Raw genomic sequence first — 19,267 nt, 5'->3', positions numbered from 1 at the left:
TATATCTTTTGGGGTCCTTTTTAATCCATCTACCTCAACAATTTTGGTGGGTTATCCAAATAATTTCTGTTCAGTGGAATGGGAAGCTGGATTCCAATCTGTAGAGCAAGTTGGAAGAATGCAGTAGATCAGCTAAGAGTCCAATCAAACTGTCCAAGTATTATTTAGATATGATTCACTTTGTTTCTCAGAGTTTCATAGACTATGTTCTAATTAATTATGTAGATTAGGTGATTTATTGGCACATATAGTACATTTCGTTTTAGTCATATCCATATCCATCAGTGGCACATCTATACCATATACTTCAAAGAAGTGGAAATAATACAACTTGACTTCACCCAGGAATGTGCACAATGACCAATGCCAGGACGTTTAACTATATTAAAAATGCATTGGACTATGTTGTCAAGATATGTTTACTGTAGTTTGGGAACCTGTAGTTCTAATTGGCAGTACTGTATTTCCTGTCATTTTATGCTCATTGGTGACTAAAGAAAACATAATGGGTATAACGTTAAGACAGATTTCACCAATACAAATTTGATAATGAACAGATTATGCTTTCTCAGGTGGCTTTTAATTGTGGAAATATTTATTCATTTCTCTTTAAATTGTCAGTAGAAATAACATTTATTTTTCATATTGGAACAAGAATAAGAGGTAAAATGATCTTGTGATTATGTCATATGATTGGAAGATAAATATCAAGGATCCGTTTAAAGTCTGTTTTCCAGCTTTCTGATGGTTCACAATTATGAATCTCCTTGTAGTCCCAAGTGAAAAATGTTGCAAAACATTCTTATAGATTATTATTACTAGTGCTAATTAAAATTGTGAACTTGAGACTTTGGAAAGTGGTAATTTAAGGTGACCTTTGAGTTAATTATGTGAGCTCATTAAAATATTGTTACATAATGATCAACATAGTTTCTTAGATTTTCTATAGTACAAAATATGAACACATTGAAGAAAAAGTATATGTGGTAATTAAAACAGAATTTATATTGATTCAAATCGCTGATGCTTTTAAATATCTGCATTAGAGTTAAGAGAAGGTAGAGTGGAATGCTGATATTCACCTTCTTCTGTGCTTTAAATATTTTGTTGTTTGTTATTTAAGAGCATTTAAAAAGACATTGAGCTATAGCTCAGATTTTGTGTTAGCTGTTTTTGTCTTTTAGAAATTAGCTATTTTCAATGGAAAAATATAAATGGCATCAACTCCCAGGAAGCGCATTTTTTGTAAACATCCATTTCTAAATTAAGTCATCTTTTATTGAGCTGTGATCTGAAAAAGATTAATAACCACATTCTAAATACGGCCTTGCTGCAATTCTACTAGCTCAACTGCCATGTTTACAGTAAAATACAATTATTACATATCTCCCAGGCTTTAAATTTGTATGCCACATTAGGGAAGCAGTTTCTAAACCATACAGCACTGACAAAAATGACAGAATAATGCACTTCCAGAGAATGTAAGATCTGTCCTGAAATGGGATGAAAATGCATTACAGAAACCTGTAGTGTGGAAGGGGATCTCTCTTTTAAAATCAGAATTCTATGGCTTTGTTTCTTATTATTTAGTTTGAGCTCACACAACAGAACTCTCGCATTGAAATATTTTCTCATTTTAAGGAATTAATGGCTCTCCACCAGCCCTTTAACATGTAAAATGAGTAGGTTACTTGTGTCCAGTACATCCAAAAAGAGCCAGGATAAAATAAACATAAGGAGTTGGATATCTTGGAAAAAATCTGTCATGGGTTTGGGTTAATCATCTCCAGAAGAAATTCAACTTGATGCCTGAAATGTAAGACTTCTTGGAGAAAGCAGTAAAGCCTGAGGCAGTGTTGATCTGAAGGAGTGCTCTCCATGGGTCAGAGCTGCTCTGCTGGCAGAGTGCAAACCCAGTTCACAACAGCGGTACGCTGAAAAGTTGTAAAAGACTGCAGGGGCCTTACAGTGCACGCACTCAAGCTTCAGTTACATAGTTCTAGTGGCCCAGTTTCTTATTATAAAAGAAAACTAAAAAATAAAATCTGTGCCTAATTTTCTAGTCTCCTGTCCATCAATGATACTGTAGGATTTTTTCAGTATTCGTGGAATGAAGCAATCCTGAAATTATGGTGTATGTTTAAAAATAAATATGTAAAACATCATTTATGTGCATTTATGCAGTGCTCTTCAGTGTCTGAATATTTATAAATGATCTAGACATATGACATTTTTAGTAATAGTCTTGCTTTTCACATTCAATTGAATTAAAAAAAAAAATTCTATTTGCCTGAAGTTCCTGAACAGGAGGTATTTGCCATAGGTACATACCGATTTTATATTATGAATTCTCACTATGGTTCGAGTCTTTACGGTTCCTGTATTCACCTGTTAAAGGTTTCTGAGTACATATTTCACCTGTCTGTGTATTATCTCTTTGTTCATGTCTCCACTGTTTTGCAGACTGTTGTAATTAGCGGTGGTATCAGGACTTCATTAGTGCATCAGACTTAACTGTGGTCTCTGAGCTAGAGAGAGAGTGTGTGTTTGTTCCAACAAACTTCCAAAACTTGGATTTTATACAATGTGTAGGCTATCACCTGTGCTTTCATAGCATAGTAGTTTACCAATCTTTAACCTAAAAGGAACTGCACATAGGGGAAAGAAAAAAAAAAAAAGTCTTACTGCTTTTTGCTAATAACTACCCAATGATGACTTCAGTGGGAATGAGATTTCACCCGAAATGTCATCAGAGGTTGAAAACTAGTTTTTCTCATCGTTGAATAAGGTAACACGATAGTTCAAATAGTTTTATTTGCATCTTCTGAGATTCTACCTCTCTTTTTGCTCCTTTCCTTGACATTTTATGTCCAAAAGCTAGGTAGTGTAGATATCTGCATCTCAGCCAATGTATACGTAAACAAGTTGACTCCATGTTCACAGATTTTAATACTACATAAGGCAGTCATTTTGGATGAATAGACCCCTGAGTACTGAAGCATTTCAAATCCTTTTTCGTTTGACCATTCAGTGACCTGATAACTATTTCCTGTCCCTAAGTAAGGTTGTGACCCAGGTCTTAGAGTGCAAAAGACAGATAATTTTAGCAACAAGTTAAATCCAAATGGATTTGGTTGGAGGGGGTAAGGGAGAATAGGTTTGGCCAAATTCCTCTAAAATAAAGTGTTACAGCACTTGGATTTAGTACGTCTAGTTAAAAGTAATTGTTGAATTTGTTGCCATCTGTTTGGATGCCTGGGGACTGTAGTCAATATTGGGGTGGTTTGTTTATTTGTTTTGCTTTTACTGAACAATACCCAATACTCTTTTTACACTTCAAAAAAACAATTGCTAATGAAGAGGTGCATTTTCAGGTGTATTCCAAGTGTTTTCCAAAGGGAGTATTTCAAGCATTAAAGTCATATTGGTATGCAAATGGTATTTTAACATAGGCCACAGAAAACGTATGTTCTGTGTCCATAAAAGTATCATGAATCTTGCATTGCACAAATGTTCATCTCGCAAAAGAATTTCCATTTGGTATGGAGCTATGAACAAGGAATATAATATATTCTTAGAAATATTTTATAGATAGAAATCTTATTTCAGTTGGACAACAGGATACATTTTAAATCACAGTTAAAGAAATGTTTCCTGTAGCTATACATTTTAATAGCAATGCCTCTGCATATTTTAAGTACTTTTAGAGGTGAATTAAAGGAAGGCCTTCACCCCAGAGCTTTTCATTGATTTTAAAATGTAATTGATTAATTTTTCTTATAAAAGAATTATTTTTTTCCTATTCTGTAATGGGAACTATGGTGCTATGGAGAATTAATACTATTAATGAGGTCAGAGATCTACAACATTCCAAAAAGGCCATTTTCATGTGTTTAATATTGAACACACATTTAAGTCTTTTTCTTTTTTATAGGTAATAATGTTGTGGTTCAGATATATAATATATTTTGGTAATGTGCAACATTTTTCAAGCAAAACATTAAAACAAGGCTCTAAAATTGAAATCTAGGTATTGAAAATTTTATATCATTCAATGCTAACTCTTATACCAAAGTCTTATGCCTCTTACAAGTTTCATGTAATCTGTAAAATAGTACGTATGGTAGACTTAGATGATTTTACAAGGAATTGCAAGTAACTCAAGTATTTTAATAAAAATGGACAATCATACAGTGATATCTGTGTAACTTCTATGCTGTGTTATTTCTATAATGTACATCTTCCAACTTCATAACTTTACAGTTCAATTCTTACCATGTGCAATACAGAAACATTTTAGCAGTTGTTTGAAATTCATAGGTTTGTGCTGTTTTGATGTATGCACTGCAGATATTTTATCTGGCTTATGTGTATAAAAAAGGTTGAAATACTGAATTTTCCAGGTTTTTTTAATATATTTTTTTGTTCTCATATTCTTAAGAAAGGCTGCATACAGAGATAATATTTTTGAATAAAATTTTATTTACATGACAGTCTAGAATAGTTCTTCCTTCGCAGGTTTATTGTCAGGTTAACTAATCCAACATGTTTATAATTTCATAAATTGCTACATTTGTAGAATGTTGTAGATAACCCAGTCCAGGTAATGAGAGAAAGAAATCCAAGTAGCCAGACAAAAGAAGAGCTTTATTTCACTTTCACAATCATCATTAAACAAGCAGATTATTAACTACTTTAATTTTTTCAAATGGTTTCTAAATGCAGCTTGAGTATCAGGGTTACTAAGAAATTGACTGTGGAAAGTCATTTCCCTAAAGCTCTTGCATGCTTATTGTTTTCTAATATGAAGCAAGCTTAGTAATTTTCAGTTTATGAAGAGACCAGGGATATCTTTTGTCAAAAATAGAATTTAACTTTTAAAAAGGGGGAATTTAAACACTACTGTGTATTTCGAAGTTAAATTTACTGAGAATTTGCTTTTGTAGCTGATGTATATTTTGTAATTGAGAAATTAGTAATGAATGTAAAAAGAAAGGAAGCTATGTGCTACTAAGGCAGAAAGTTCTGATTTAACCTACCAATGACCTGGCTTTGTTTGTTCAGATGACAGTTCTAAAAGTGTGCAGAGAATATTCCCTTTTAATACAGTTATTTGCCGCAAGCCGTGACCTCACTGCCTGTCAGGGAGCAGGTCTGAATTGGCCCTTTCTCTGATATCGTGACATTGCTTCTGTTGCCTCGATTGTGACCTCTGATTGCATGATACCCCTGAGAGTTCAATTTAATAAGCGTGACTCCTGACTCTTAGCCAGGTCTGCCTTCTTAGGTTTTGTCAGACTCTACTTGTAGTCTGGTCTACATATGCTAAAACACTGCATAGGCTGTCATCATACCATGTGAGTTGTGTGCACTGTATTCAAAATTCTCTTTCAAACATCTCTCATTTATTGCAAATGGAAATATTTATAAAAGCTTACTTGGAATAAATTTTAAAAGTTGTTTCATCCACAGTTGTGGCTGCTCGGGATTTTTGTTTTTTATACCTTTGTACAAATAGTTACTATTATATCACTATATTACTAAGCATGAGAGTTATCCGTGCGTCATACTAATTCCTTACTTTGAGATTTGTTTTATTTCCCCTGTGAGAGTATTATATATTTCTATGACTTCCCATCAACAATATGTTTGTTCATTATAGAAATAGTAGGGGCAAATCCCCTTTTTTCATTGCATAATTAATACAGTTGCACAAGGAGACAGTACTGATGAGCACCCAGAGCACTGTGAGATGTAGTTATTCAGGACTAGTCAGGTGAAAGCTGAAGAATCTGTTTGGAATCCAGGAGAAGGTGAGTAGAATTAAAACTTTTTAAGTATCACTGAAAATGAGATATCTTGGTTTTAGTGACTATTTTGCTACATCATTGCATTCTTTTTTCCTGTTTTCCTCCTCTTCTAGCCAAAATCCTGAAGGAGAGTCTATTCAGAGACCTGGCTGCCTTGAGGATGATGATGCTATTCAGACATTTCTCCAGTTTTAGTATCCCTTGATCCCTTGATGCATTCACTGAATCAGAACATGGAGAATTTCAAAGATTTGAAAGAGTTTCAAGAACCGTGGTACAAGTTACAGACAAGTTTCTGTGTTTACTTGCATACATTTTTTGTATTCTCATTGCAGATACATATACCTTTTTCTAGCCTCTGTATCAGTACCTCTAACATACTGCTTCTAATCAATGTATTTAGCTTTTCAGACAAGCAGAAAAATCTTGCTGAACAAAATAATGCTTTGTGCTCACTTTTGTAGTTAAATTAAAAAAATTTCTGTAAATATTACCATTTAATATTTCTCTATTTCTTCACCTGTTTTAAAGATTTCTGTTTGCCTTTTCACTCAGATTACTTTGTGTTAAAATTGTTACATCTTGTATGAAAAGGAAACTATACTAGAATCTTTCTTATAAAACAAGTTGTCCGATATAAGGCAAAAAGCAGGTATTGTTACATTCGAACTTGGCAATGAAATGCTGTTCATTCTTCTTCATGACAGTAACTGTTACAGTGGAAGGAAAATCTTGGTTTGGCCAGTTAAATCATATTTAATTCATATACAAAAAAATCATATACAAATTCCCAGGTAAGTTAATACAATTTTAATAGCCTAAGTTAGTCTATAAGGTTGTACAACTCAAAATATAATCGTCTGTTCCCTTATTCTGGAGTAAATAGTGTAAGATTAGCTGTTGAAGTTCCTTAATCTCAAGTGGGAGTTTGCTTACCTAATTGGAATTTATGGGATTTCACTCCTTTTTGGATCAGACCTTAATGCTCTGTAAGTTCCTGTGCTATTTGCAGGAGCTTAGATAATTGGCTGCAAACAAGCAAAGTTAGGAATGGACAACTGTTTTACCTGTTGTTAGGCAACAGGTAAAACAAATTATACTTTTAAGTTAATTAGTTATGGCTGTCTTGAAAGCTTTTTCAAATATAAACAGAATGTACATGAGGCAAATTCACCTATTCGGAATCACCATGGTATTTAACACCTACTCTAAGAATAAAATATTTACAATCAAGCTTAAAGAAGATTAAATTATGTTCAGTAATAGACCTGGTTTTTTGTTTTGTTCATTTTCTCATTAAAAAAAAGAATTTAAATAAAGGTCTAAACAAAAGTCTGTAAAAGAACAGGAGGAGTCAGGGCTAATTTATTCCTTTTTCAACTCTGATTTCTTCATTCAGTGAGGTAAATCATTCAAATCCTCTCTGCGTGGATAGAAAAAAACTGTGCCATCGTAACTATAACTGATCCAAAATCAATATAACTAAGTCAGTTCAATTCCCTGGGGGCTGAATACTCTTGAATATGTGTTGGTTTCTCTAAAATTATATACTGTGATTCAATTTTTCATGCATTTACAGGCTGAAAATTTCAGTCCAATTAATCAAGAAATCTATAAAAATAAGAAGCTCTTTGAGCCATATGAATTAAGAATTCTGGGGCAACTTACAGGAGGCAAATTGTGGTTTTGTTTTGCTTTTTTTACCTGTCCTTCTTTACAAATGGAATTCCCTTTTTTTAATAGATCCATAAGAAACTGGAATTTAATATTGTTTATTTTCTTCCATGATGTATCAACCAGTTAAGTATAACTTAATAAGAAGAATTAGTACTTTTATGTCTATATTTATTTATAGTCACTCATAAGTTTAGTATCTACGGTTATTTTTAAGCTGGATATAAATATGTAAGAATTGTACACGCTTGGGGATTAACTCACTTTATATGTAGAGTCTTAAGAAAAAGAACCATGTCTATCTGAGACTTTTTTTCCATTGAATTCAATGAGCATTAAATCAAGCCTTGTTTATACAATGTTTGGCATAATGACAGGCCTGATCTTCAGTGGTACCTCTGGGTTTTACTATAAAGTAAATTAAACAGCAGCCTTGCACTTAGTCTGTGTAGACTTTGTGTGTATATTTGACAATGTAGAGTAGTTCTGCTGTTATGCATTACTGCACTGACAAAGCTGTGAATTGTTGTCACAGTACCTTCATCAAATACCAACAGGTATTTCAAGTCAGCATCAGAAAGTAAGCCAGAAAGAGTTTCACCCACACAAAATAACACACTTTTAAATTGAAAATGGTATGTATACATAATAGATAGAATAGATAACCAATTCATAGGTATTCATAACTGAACTACATATTGACATTCATAGAATAATTTCATTATTTCACTTTCAGTGTTACTCTGCATTGATAAGTACCAATCACATATGGTACTCGTGCATGTCACGTGTTGATGAATATGAGTTCCTAAAAACAAGTTCATATATTATTCAAATAACTATCTAGAAAAAATGTTTCTTCTCAAGAGTAAACATAATACTTTTTTTAACGTACATTCCCAAACTGTCATACAAAATTACATATTTTAATTACTTGCTCATAAAAATTATGAGACAATTAATGTAATAATGTAAGTCAGCTTTACTGGCTAACTTCATGCTGCTCCTGAGTAATGATTTTTCTTTTTTTTTTAATACTTGGCATATGTGTCTTCTTGTCACATAGCAACTTCAAATTGTTATTTTGAACAAAACTTTTGTTGGGTTTGGATTTTTTGGTCCCTTTCTTGTACTTTTAAGTCCTTCAGTACTAACAAAACCTACCTTAATGGTTGTCACACTCAGTAAAATTTATTGTATTTTGTATTTTTGGCCCTCTTGATAGGGGACAACATAGTAGTTAGACCTCCTGTGCTCTTACAAAATGTTCCTTTGCATTTGTTTTTTTGAGAATTCCTTTGGAAGATCTGATGTCTTAAATCGTTTTGCTTGGTTTATTGAATTTAGAGAAAGGTATTCCTCTGGCTTGGACTCCATATGAAGTGATAATCTTTTCTTGCTTGGGAATGCTGTTTCATTACTGAGCAACTACACACTTCTGTTCAAGTTCTTGATTGTTTCTGTCAGTTAATCTTAAGAACTGGAATGTATAGAAATAAAATCTATCAAAAGATTCTGTAAAAAAATTTTTGATGTTATGCATCTCTTAATTTTCTCCTGAGCAATATAAAATCCATTCCTCTTTTCAGTAGGGAATGTCCATCATTAGGGGGTTTATTAATTTCCAAAGATTATGAGAAAAACTATAGATAGGGTCTGTTACTAGGCAGATTTGGGGGATGAGACAGAATAGAAATAAAATCTATCAAAAGATTCTGTAAAAAAATTTTTGATGTTATGCATCTCTTAATTTTCTCCTGAGCAATATAAAATCCATTCCTCTTTTCAGTAGGGAATGTCCATCATTAGGGGGTTTATTAATTCCCAAAGATTATGAGAAAAACTATAGATAGGGTCTGTTACTAGGCAGATTTGGGGGATGAGACAGAAAGTATGTGAGAGTGTAGCCTGTAAGGATAAACAAAATAGGCTCAATCTACTTCCATCTTATTTATTCCTTACATTTACTAATGGATAACTAAGCATGGAAATGCTGAACATAGCATTTCAAAATATTTTTTTACTCCTCCTTGATTTCTTTTGGTTCTTCAAGGGCCTTGACTATCCAAAGATCTCTGGGTAACTCTTGTCTATACTCCAAATTTACTTCTTAGCAGCGCTGTTGATGAAATATGCCCATGCTGAGTGGCTGAAGCAGGTAGTATCTAGACTACAGAACACCCTGTTCATAGAAGACTACACAAAACAATAATGTGAAAGTACCGCATAGTGCTGTAAGGTTTTTTATGTACTTTTTGAACTTGTAAAAGCCTGAGTGGACCTTGAAGAGTGCTGATTGCAGGAAGGAGTAGTTTACATCAGGAACTCATCTCTGTGTGTGCATGTGGGTAGAATATCATCCCTGTAGTTTCTCCATTTTTGTAGAGTTGGGGTTTGGTTTGGGGGTTTTTGTTTGTTTTTTAAGAAAGAACCAACTTAGTTTTTCAAACATGAAGCTATTTCATGTTATTTCCCAACCTATACATAAAACAAGTCTGCCCTTGGGTGACTGGACTGAGAAATGTCTCTGTTCTTTTTAGTTGTAATGCAACTTCTATCTATTTAAGTTCTGGGAGCGTGTGTGTGTCTGTGTGTGTAGGTAGATGCTGAAATACTAAAATTTTCTTTATATACCCTTCATCCTATCTGTTGTCACTTGTTTTACATTTATTCCTGTGTAAAATACAATTTATCTTCACTTTCACCACAACATTAATCCAATATGAAAATTTCTGGCTATCCTAATAGTAATGCTGTTTATTATACTGTTACCACAGTATAAGAGTCCAACATACTGGGGCTGAAGAGTTTGATGTTTGGATGCCTTCAATACTTGCCTTAGTACAAACAAAAATACCCAGAGCAGCTGATACATTTCAACTGAGTGGAGTCAGTGACTATATAGCATTTAATAAAAAATTTAATAAATACAAAATCATAGACTCAGTCACCAGCACTTGATATTTGCATTTCCGAACTTGGAAGGTTTCAAAGAAATTGGAATTTCAACATTTCCAAATGTTTGTGCAGTTTATTCTCCTGCTTTTTCTTCTGCTTTTCTATGGTGAAAATTTCACATGGCCACATTCACTGAGGTTAAAATAAATAACCATAACTATATGTTTAATTCCAGTGTTAAATGACTACTGTAGCATTCTGAAGAAATAAACCAATTTTGCTGAATATTTCCTTGATATGAACGTGTTTGAACAGTAGTCTACATAACTCTAAATGTAATGATTTAAATGGTACAATATTAACCAGTTTAATCAAATGGCAGAATATTGTTCTGTTTTCTGGCTTATTTTTTTAAAGAAGTAATTCTTTATTTGGTGAACAAGGGAATCTCATACAATTTATTAGAGAGTGTGGACCTGTATTAAACCAGTGCACTACTGTTCCTTTATTTTTTCTTCCCACCTCTATGACTTATTTTAATTGCCCCAAGCAACCTATTCTTACATTATTATTATTAGCCCTCCACCATTCAATCCCTATATAGATCCCAAATAGATCTTCAAGTTCTTATCCCAAGATTCACTGCCTGAATCAGATCAGAACAGTCATAAATTAGCAAAAAATGAAATCAGCAATTGTATGTGTGGCAGCTTCCTGTACATACCTCAGGTGAAATATGTCTTTAGGTTTCTAGATCAACTCAGAAAGGTGTTGTATGTCTTAGGAAATACCATGATATGAAACTGATATTGTTATGAAGGAAATTATAGAAGATAAATGAGAAATTGTGTTTGACATAAATGGAGGAGTACAGAAACTGGTGACAGCCCATAAAAGTTGCGAAAGATGTATTAATTGGAAGGAACAGTGTTTAATGCTGCCTTGAAGTCAGTGCCAGGAAAGTGAAGCTTATGAAGCAATTCAAAGGAAAATGTACCATGTTCACAAGAAGAGTAAAAGACATAAGCAATTTAATATGGAGTAGTAGTTTGCAATGTATTTGTGTGATCAGAGGGTTGCAGTGAGAGAGATTCAATATTCAGGAAACACTGGGAGAACTTTATCGACACTATTGTGATATGAAAAGAGAGAAGTAACTTTAAATGAGGTGTCTTAGAAGTACACCATTGAAGATTAAGTAAGACTTGGATTTGCCTCAATGTGGAGAAAGGAACAAATTGAGCATAACCAGGGATAAATACTAATTACTACTGATAAATAGTAGTGGTGCTGTATTCTGCAGAGGCAGGAACAAGTAGCAAAATAGAACAGAATGTGTGGGAAGGCCCAAGTATGAAATCCTGTTTTCCTTGAATTCAGAAGCTGAAATTTGTACAGTTTCAGTGGTTTAGGACTCTCAATGAAAGGGTTCAGCTTTTACATAATCTAATAATAAGACATCAAAGAGGTAACATAGAAAGCACAGGCTGAAATGTGGTAACCACTGAAGCAAGATGAATTAAGTAGGTGAAGCTTTATTACTGGTGTTAATCACACAGAAGTAGAGCACAGTGTAAAAGACAGCAAAAAATAGAAATAAAAACAGGGAGAAAAAGGACAGCCAAAATAAAGACTATGGGTTTTAACTGAGAGTGTGGTGAATACCTGGATTCGGTGCAGGAAGAATGAGTGTGAGGGTGAGGTCAAGAACAGTCATGTGGTAAAAAGGAGATGATTACAATAGCAGATGAGGAGATTAGAGAAGAGAAAGAGGTTTGCAGATGGAAGCAGATGGAATAGTAATATTTTAGACCTTATTTATAGTCTGAAAAAAATCTGAAATACCTGGTAAAAAGAGAAAAAGGGCACAAGTTTTAGGAAAAAAACTCAGAATTTTTTTTTTTTCCCTTTCATTAATTGCTTTTGTAATTTTTGAAAGACGTGCTCTTGTGGGATGATCAGCACTCCCATGTTCAAAACTCCTTGTGATGTAATTGATAATGCGTTTTTAAGCAACAGGAAATTTTGCATGTCATAACCTGACCTGGTATTCTTGTGAAAAAATTCTATTTCATCTTTTATTCGGCTGTGAACTCACTCAGACACTGCTATAAATATTTTTATTTCATTTATTCTAGTCCTAGAGATGGAAGTTGATTTAGTCAAAAGTTACTCAGATGAGAAAGTAACATGTAAAATTAACTAATCCGTACAGTATAGCTATGTCACAAACAAGTTGCTGTGTTTTTAAGATAGAAATGTATGTGTTTCACTATCTGAAAATTCCAGACCTGAGTTGTAGATAAACGAACCTTATCGGGAGATACTATAATTTTAAGTGAAAAGAACTCTGTGTCAATTACTGCCACATGATACTACGAACTATCTGGAAATTTTATATATATTGCTAATATAAATGTACTCACTGAGTACCTGTGAGCATGCTAAAGACCACTCTAAATACCATTCTTTTTCCAAAACCAGTATTTTGGGCATGTAGTGATTGCTATGTAATGCTTAGGTGATTTAGTGACTTCTGACAAAGTAGACTTTGACAAACGTGTCAAGCTTTTTGTGGAAAAGAAGAAATTCCTTTCATTTCTCTTACATTCTGCTATAAATTTCTGGATGATTTTGGGGGTGGAGGGGTGGTGGTGGTGTGTTTTTATTATTATTGTTGTTTTCCTCTCTGTTTCCAAATTCTTCAGTTTCTTGCCTTGGTAGCTATGTTATTACTCGTGTTGTTCTTGCTTTCTGTTCTGCCTGTATTATACAGATTGTGACAGAAATAATGCCATCATGTTTGTTGACTAACATATGAAGAAAATGAGATAAAAAGTTGGATTTTAGGTTTGGGATTTAAAGATTATTTATTAATGTGTATTATAACATGGACTCAATAATCTTAAAGGTCTTTTCCAACCTAAATGATTCTATGATTCTATAACATAACTTTATAGAAGACATAGGAAAAATTATAAAAATCCTCACAGGGTATATATAATTTTAATTTTTATTCAGAATAATCTTTTTATAGAATTTGTACACTCATCCACACTCACACGCACATGCCCTTATAATATATATTGCTGACCAATAAAGTATGCCAGAATACTGACAGATACTACTTAATTCCTATATTAAGAGCTGCATTTCCAGAATACATATTGAGAAAATTAACTCTGGTCACATATTTTTTATATTAAGGGAGGAAAACTTAGAATGCTGAAGAAATTCCAAGCCCTTCTTTCACATTGTAGGTCTTAGTTTTCTTAGTCTCTTACTTTATTTGTATTGTACTCTGTATGAAGCAAGTTTTGAAGTGAATTAAATCACCCTCTAAACACAAAATTTAACTGTGAAAGGTTGGATACAGTGCAGACTTCTCCACACATTTCTCTGTTTCAAGAAACACATGACATAGTAAAGTTAGACCTTTTATCTTCCCATCATCAACAAATAGATTTGAAAAAAAAAATCACTGTGTTGAATCAGGTTCCTCAGTATCCTCTTGCATATAAATTGACAAAAGAGTTGAGTAGCTAACTGGGATTTACAACAATCAAGATCGTTGTTTCCTGGGCACAGAATCTGAAAACTGAAGTGCAGAATCTGAAAGATCACCCTGAATGTAGACTTCATGTAACCGTCTTCCTTCTTTTTGTATACTGGCTTGCTGTTAAGAACACTTGCCCTTGCTCTGGGGAACATAGGTATGAGGTACTCCTTAGGCAGTGGGAAACAGGTTTCAGGTACTCCTTAGCCTGGTGAGATTTGAATCTCCAGCTTCCACATGCCAAGCTATTCCCTCTGGGTATGTTTCAATCCTCTTTTTAAAGCTGACTGCTACAGCTGTGGGCACAAGATGCAACAATCTTGAAGAAAAACCTATGAGAAGAAAACTGACTTTAGTCAGTGCCCATCTAGAACTGAGGACGCTTCACCAGAAGTAGTTCACAGATTCTTAGCCCTTCTCCTTTAACTCAATGGATTATCCCGAGATAGTCTAACTCAAAGTACATGAGTAACATCCACATTTTAAACTGAACATGAGTCGTGCTGTCTCAGAGCATGACCAGCAAATGAATTTGACAGACGGAGGATGACATTTTTCTCGATCCCAAAGTTCAGGTTCTTATGGGTTTGCATATTGATTTGGGGACCTAGGAAAGAATTTGTTGTTTTCCTGTAATGGTCAGTTCCAAGGACATTTCAGGTGCCCAGGCTCTTCTGAACAAGTTCTCTCTACTTAGATGCCCAAATTCTGCAGGAAAATGGCAATAGGTACCCCTGAAAGCTGCATTGGATCTGGCCTAAGTGCACAGTATGTGTGTGGATGATTAATTGGCAACACCTAAAAATCTTTACTGTATTAATGCCAAATGTAAGACTATTCCAATCTTAAATTATTAACGTGTGTGTCATGTAAAAAAAGTCAAAAAGATTGAAAGCTTAGAAGTGATAATCTAATGAGGGTACAATACTTTAAATACCGCTGTGATTAATTTAGTTTTTGACGGAGTTATGCCTTCTTTGATGTATTCCTTTTTTCTTTGATATTCTAAGAGTTGTCTGGGTTTAACAATTAAAGATTATAGGTCTGATCCATTTCAAAGATGCAGAATGCTTACAGCTCTTTGGAACTTCTGTGGAATTTGTGTGTTAGTACTTCTACAAAATCAGGTCCAGGTTTTTAAAAAACCCAGAGCCCTAATTTAAGAAAGCTATCAAGCAAATGCATGTTAATGATACTGATACACCAGATCCTCAAACACAGGATGTTCATAAGTGGAATTGAAAAGTGATAATGCTGTGTTTTAATTCATAACATAGTATTTTTTCATAAGAATTAAAAAGAGAGATATTACTATTAAAAAGTAAGAATATGGGTTAGTTCCAAATAAGAAAATAGAATATAGTTTTCTGCAGCATTATTAAACAAATTATTGAACAGTGTCTCCACATTTGAGAAAAAAAGCCGCTATTAACACTAATATGGAACAAGAATACTCTGTTTAATAGCATATATAATTTTAAGAAAAAAAAAACTATTGTGTGCACTTTTGTCTTGGTCACTTTCTTGTTTCAATAATGTTTCAATAATTAACATGCAAAAATACATAAAAATTAAAATAAAATAAAATTTTATTAAATAAAACCAGTTGTGTTTCAAACATAATTCAGTCAAAAATTCAAACTGCGACTAAGGTAAATTATTAACAATCATTTTTGAAAAATAACTTGCCAAGTTAAAAGTATTCATTTTATTGTAAGTTTTATCATAGCTTATTGTATGTGCATCTTCTTTTGACCATCACTGATACACAGACTCAGACATGAACTTTTAACACTGGTTTTAAATCCCTACATAGATTTCCCTTTTAATGGAGGAAAAGGTAAAAAAAATTTTAGTAAATGCATAAATAATACTGATCCTTTTAATAGAAAGAAGTAGTTCTCCTGAGAAAGATGGTAATACTGGACCAACTTTTCTGTAAATACAGATAAGAAAAAACCTAAAGATAATGTCTTGGGGAATTATTCCTCACTGGAGAACATATGCGGAAAAGCAGAAGGCTCAATCTCCAGGACTGCTCTTACGGAGTCATGCAGAATGCTTCTTACTGCTGTTATAAATCAGCATCTTCTTCCTCTGGAGAGCTATAAGGGTACCAGTGTAGCTGCAGACTTGGAACCTATAAATTTTAAAAATTTAAAGGTCAGAAAGCTGTACTCCTGAACCAGGAACAAGGGAAGGCAATATCATAAACCTAGAAAAGAAGAAATGGCTCCCACTTTAATCAAGGAAGGTGATGAACTCTGTAATTAGGACTCTTTATATTTTGATATTTGGCACTGATTGAGCAGTTCACTGCTTGATCTTTTTAGTCAGCCCTCGCAACCTCATTTGGGTAGATACAGTGACTCTCCATCAAAGCTTTTCATTTTCTGTCTTCCTGAGGTAAATGAGAGTTCTTTACATCAACTGAGGATAAATTCTGCCTAAGTTCTAGTCTGTGAGTCACTAACAAGATATACATGACTTCATATTCTGGACCAGGACCTTGCCTAATTTTAATAGGTTAATTATGGGTTTGGCAATTGAACGTGTTCAGCCTAGGGAATGGATTTGGTTTGAATAGAGATTCTCTATACCAAGATAAATGGAGAGCACAACCAAAAGACATTTGTATTGCAGACTACAAAATAAGAAGCTATGATACTTTAACAATATTCCCTTAGAGCTAAAAGATGAAAGCAATGAGCTCACTGTAAAACCAGGTAAAATGCAAGTGAGGAGCTACATTTCACAGCTTATGCAAAGTAAATTATAATTTTTACAGGAGGAAAAGTTTAAAAAATACTACAGATAATGTAGCAAACCTCTTACAAAGGTAAGTTGGTGAATAGCCTGTAACTTCAGTTGATGTTGTCAAACCATGAATGAAAACTAAGGCTTAAAATATGAGGAAACCATTCACCTCAAAGGCAGTTCTGACATCCCCCCCTCCTTTACAGTTATTGATAGTTAAATCATTCATAGTGGGCAAATTGACTTGATACAAAGTGGAATGACCTACATTCTTTGCTGGTTCAAGTGCAAAAGGACATGTATGCTCCTGCAGTTTACTAAGCAACTTCTAGTAGCTGCTGAATTTACCTTTCACTGAGAGAAAGAAAAATCTTTAAAAGGAAAAAAGGAGTAATCAGCAAGAGGGAAGATAACTCAATGTCATCTGAAATGAGATTAAAGAGAAAAACAAAATACTTTGGTTCCAAAAAAAAAAAAAAGTTTTCTGATGTCTCATAAAAGCCCTGAGTCAAAGGTGCCAAAAAGACATAACCTATAAAGTTGATGTATAAGGACAGAAAATAAAAAGTTATTCTAATCCATGAATATCCCCATGCAACAATGATGCTTCCTCTGCAGGCTCTTCCTTATGCTTCAAAACGTATGGTATTCACCAGAATGGTCCCCAAAACTGAAGGATCTCCACAATTGTACAGCTTTTTTTCATAATGTTGCTATTTTATTCTCTGTCTTTGGGTATCTTTTGTGATCCACAAGTAGGTAGTAATTTGTGAAAAATAATTTCATTTATGTATGCAATTGCTTTGAAATCCAGTATCAGAAAGTGCCATTAAAGTGTCGTAATAATTCATATCAGTAAAAGGCAGATCAGAGGAATAAGATTGTCATGTGTCCAGTTTTGAATATAATGATGATTTTTTTACCTTATAGTTCGGTAAATAGAATTATAAATATACATGAATGTGTATTTTTAAGCATAGAGATAGCGCAGTAAGCATTCACAGATGCTATGACAAGCAATTTATGTATAATATATATTTCCATAGATATGTCAGAATAAAGGAGAATCTTATTTCCCAATAAAAATAAATTTATTCAGAAGGCCAATATTTAATCCCAAAAGATAAAGTAACCATAAAATTCAAGTTTAATGTAAAAGTCTTTCTCAAATATATCTGAAGAAATTCAAGTTAGTTGGATTCTTTGCAAGAAAAGGAAGTAATTGACTTTTTTTTAAAAAAAAAGGCAATATGCTCAAAGTTTATCTGGGGAATCTTAAAAAAATGATATTTTAAAATAATAGTGAAAGACAGGAGTATCTTTTTTCCTCCCCAGGTAAAAAAGAAGAATTTTCTCAGCTGGATACTACTTTGGATGAGAAATTACAAAGGAGAAAAGACTTTACATACCAATGGCTTCATACACAGCTTTTGGATTATGAAGCAGCCAGTTCCAAAAATATGAAGTGGTGAGGTCATTGCCTTTAAATTAGATTTTTTTTTTTATTTTAAATTTATCTTGTAAAGTGAAACCTAGGTTAATAGTTCTAAAACAAACATGACTTTGTAGCTAGCAGACAGTACACCGTATTTCCGGGTCCCAAACATAGCACCCTATAGAACTGGTTTAGTAGTCATTATACAGATACATCTTCCATGGTGATAATGAAATGATACACAGTGCAGAATCTTACAATAAATATCTACATAGCTTTATGCTAGCAATGCAGTGTTTTTTGTATTATAAAGAGAATTGAAAAAAGTGCTTATTCATCATATATTTTATAACTTTATTGGTATATATTATGGTTTTATGTAATTAGATCAACTGTAACATTACCTATATTGTTAGATTTGATTAAGGAAGTAAAAAACACACTTTTTAAGTAGATAGTATGTATTTATATTTTGTCTTCAAAACATAAACCCAACTTTTACATCTTCATAGTATACTTTAGTAAAATGTTGTAAACGTGTACCTTCTATATTTAATTTTGGTTATTAAACAGGTAAAATATCAATACAGTTAAAGAAAAGGTTAATCTCATTCCCTAAACTAACATGAAGACATAGTAAGTATATTTTGGTCATAAATTCAATATAAACCATTGATATCTTGGTGAAGTCATTAGTAGACACAATGCCAAGCACCTCTAATAAAACCAAACACGGTGTCAGTAGGCAAGCAATGGATTTAGTGTAAGCATTTTAACTTTATTTTCATTAAAGATGTATTTAATTTGTAATTAAATGGACTGCATATTGTTATGTTTTGTATGGAAAAATAGTCCACATTTCTAAATTTTATCAATGACTGTAGGAAGTATATGCAGCGCATATTCCTTAGAAAATATTTATCTGTCAGTCATGTTCCATAATTGAAACACTCCAAGCGTTTGTTTAAGATAACTGTCATGACTTTTAATTTGAACGAAAACACTGGAACAGAACATGTAATGATGTTTGAAAGTAAGAAGACAAGGAAATTTAGAAAAGAATTTTTTTAAATGTTATTATGTTACCTCTGCAGGTGTGTGCTATGCACTAGTAATTGTACTGACATTTTTTAAGAT

The 19,267-nt window shown here is 33.2% G+C and overlaps 1 protein-coding gene across 1 annotated transcript in view; it reads left to right on the top strand.

Moving 5' to 3' along the window:
• LRRIQ1 (leucine rich repeats and IQ motif containing 1) overlaps window positions 1-19,267 on the top strand; it is a 115,870-nt gene that overhangs the window by 74,580 nt on the left and 22,023 nt on the right. The window contains exon 24 of the mRNA XM_019472969.1: window positions 18,031-18,163. Within this exon, the coding sequence (XP_019328514.1) occupies window positions 18,031-18,163 (133 nt within the window). The remainder of the gene's footprint in view (window positions 1-18,030; window positions 18,164-19,267) is intronic.

The sequence above is a fragment of the Aptenodytes forsteri genome, unplaced genomic scaffold (assembly GCF_000699145.1).
Source record: "Aptenodytes forsteri isolate BGI_AS27 unplaced genomic scaffold, ASM69914v1 Scaffold358, whole genome shotgun sequence".
Lineage (NCBI taxonomy): Eukaryota > Metazoa > Chordata > Aves > Sphenisciformes > Spheniscidae > Aptenodytes > Aptenodytes forsteri.
Note: the sequence above shows the minus strand (reverse complement) of the source record. Positions and strands in the feature narration are given on the sequence as shown.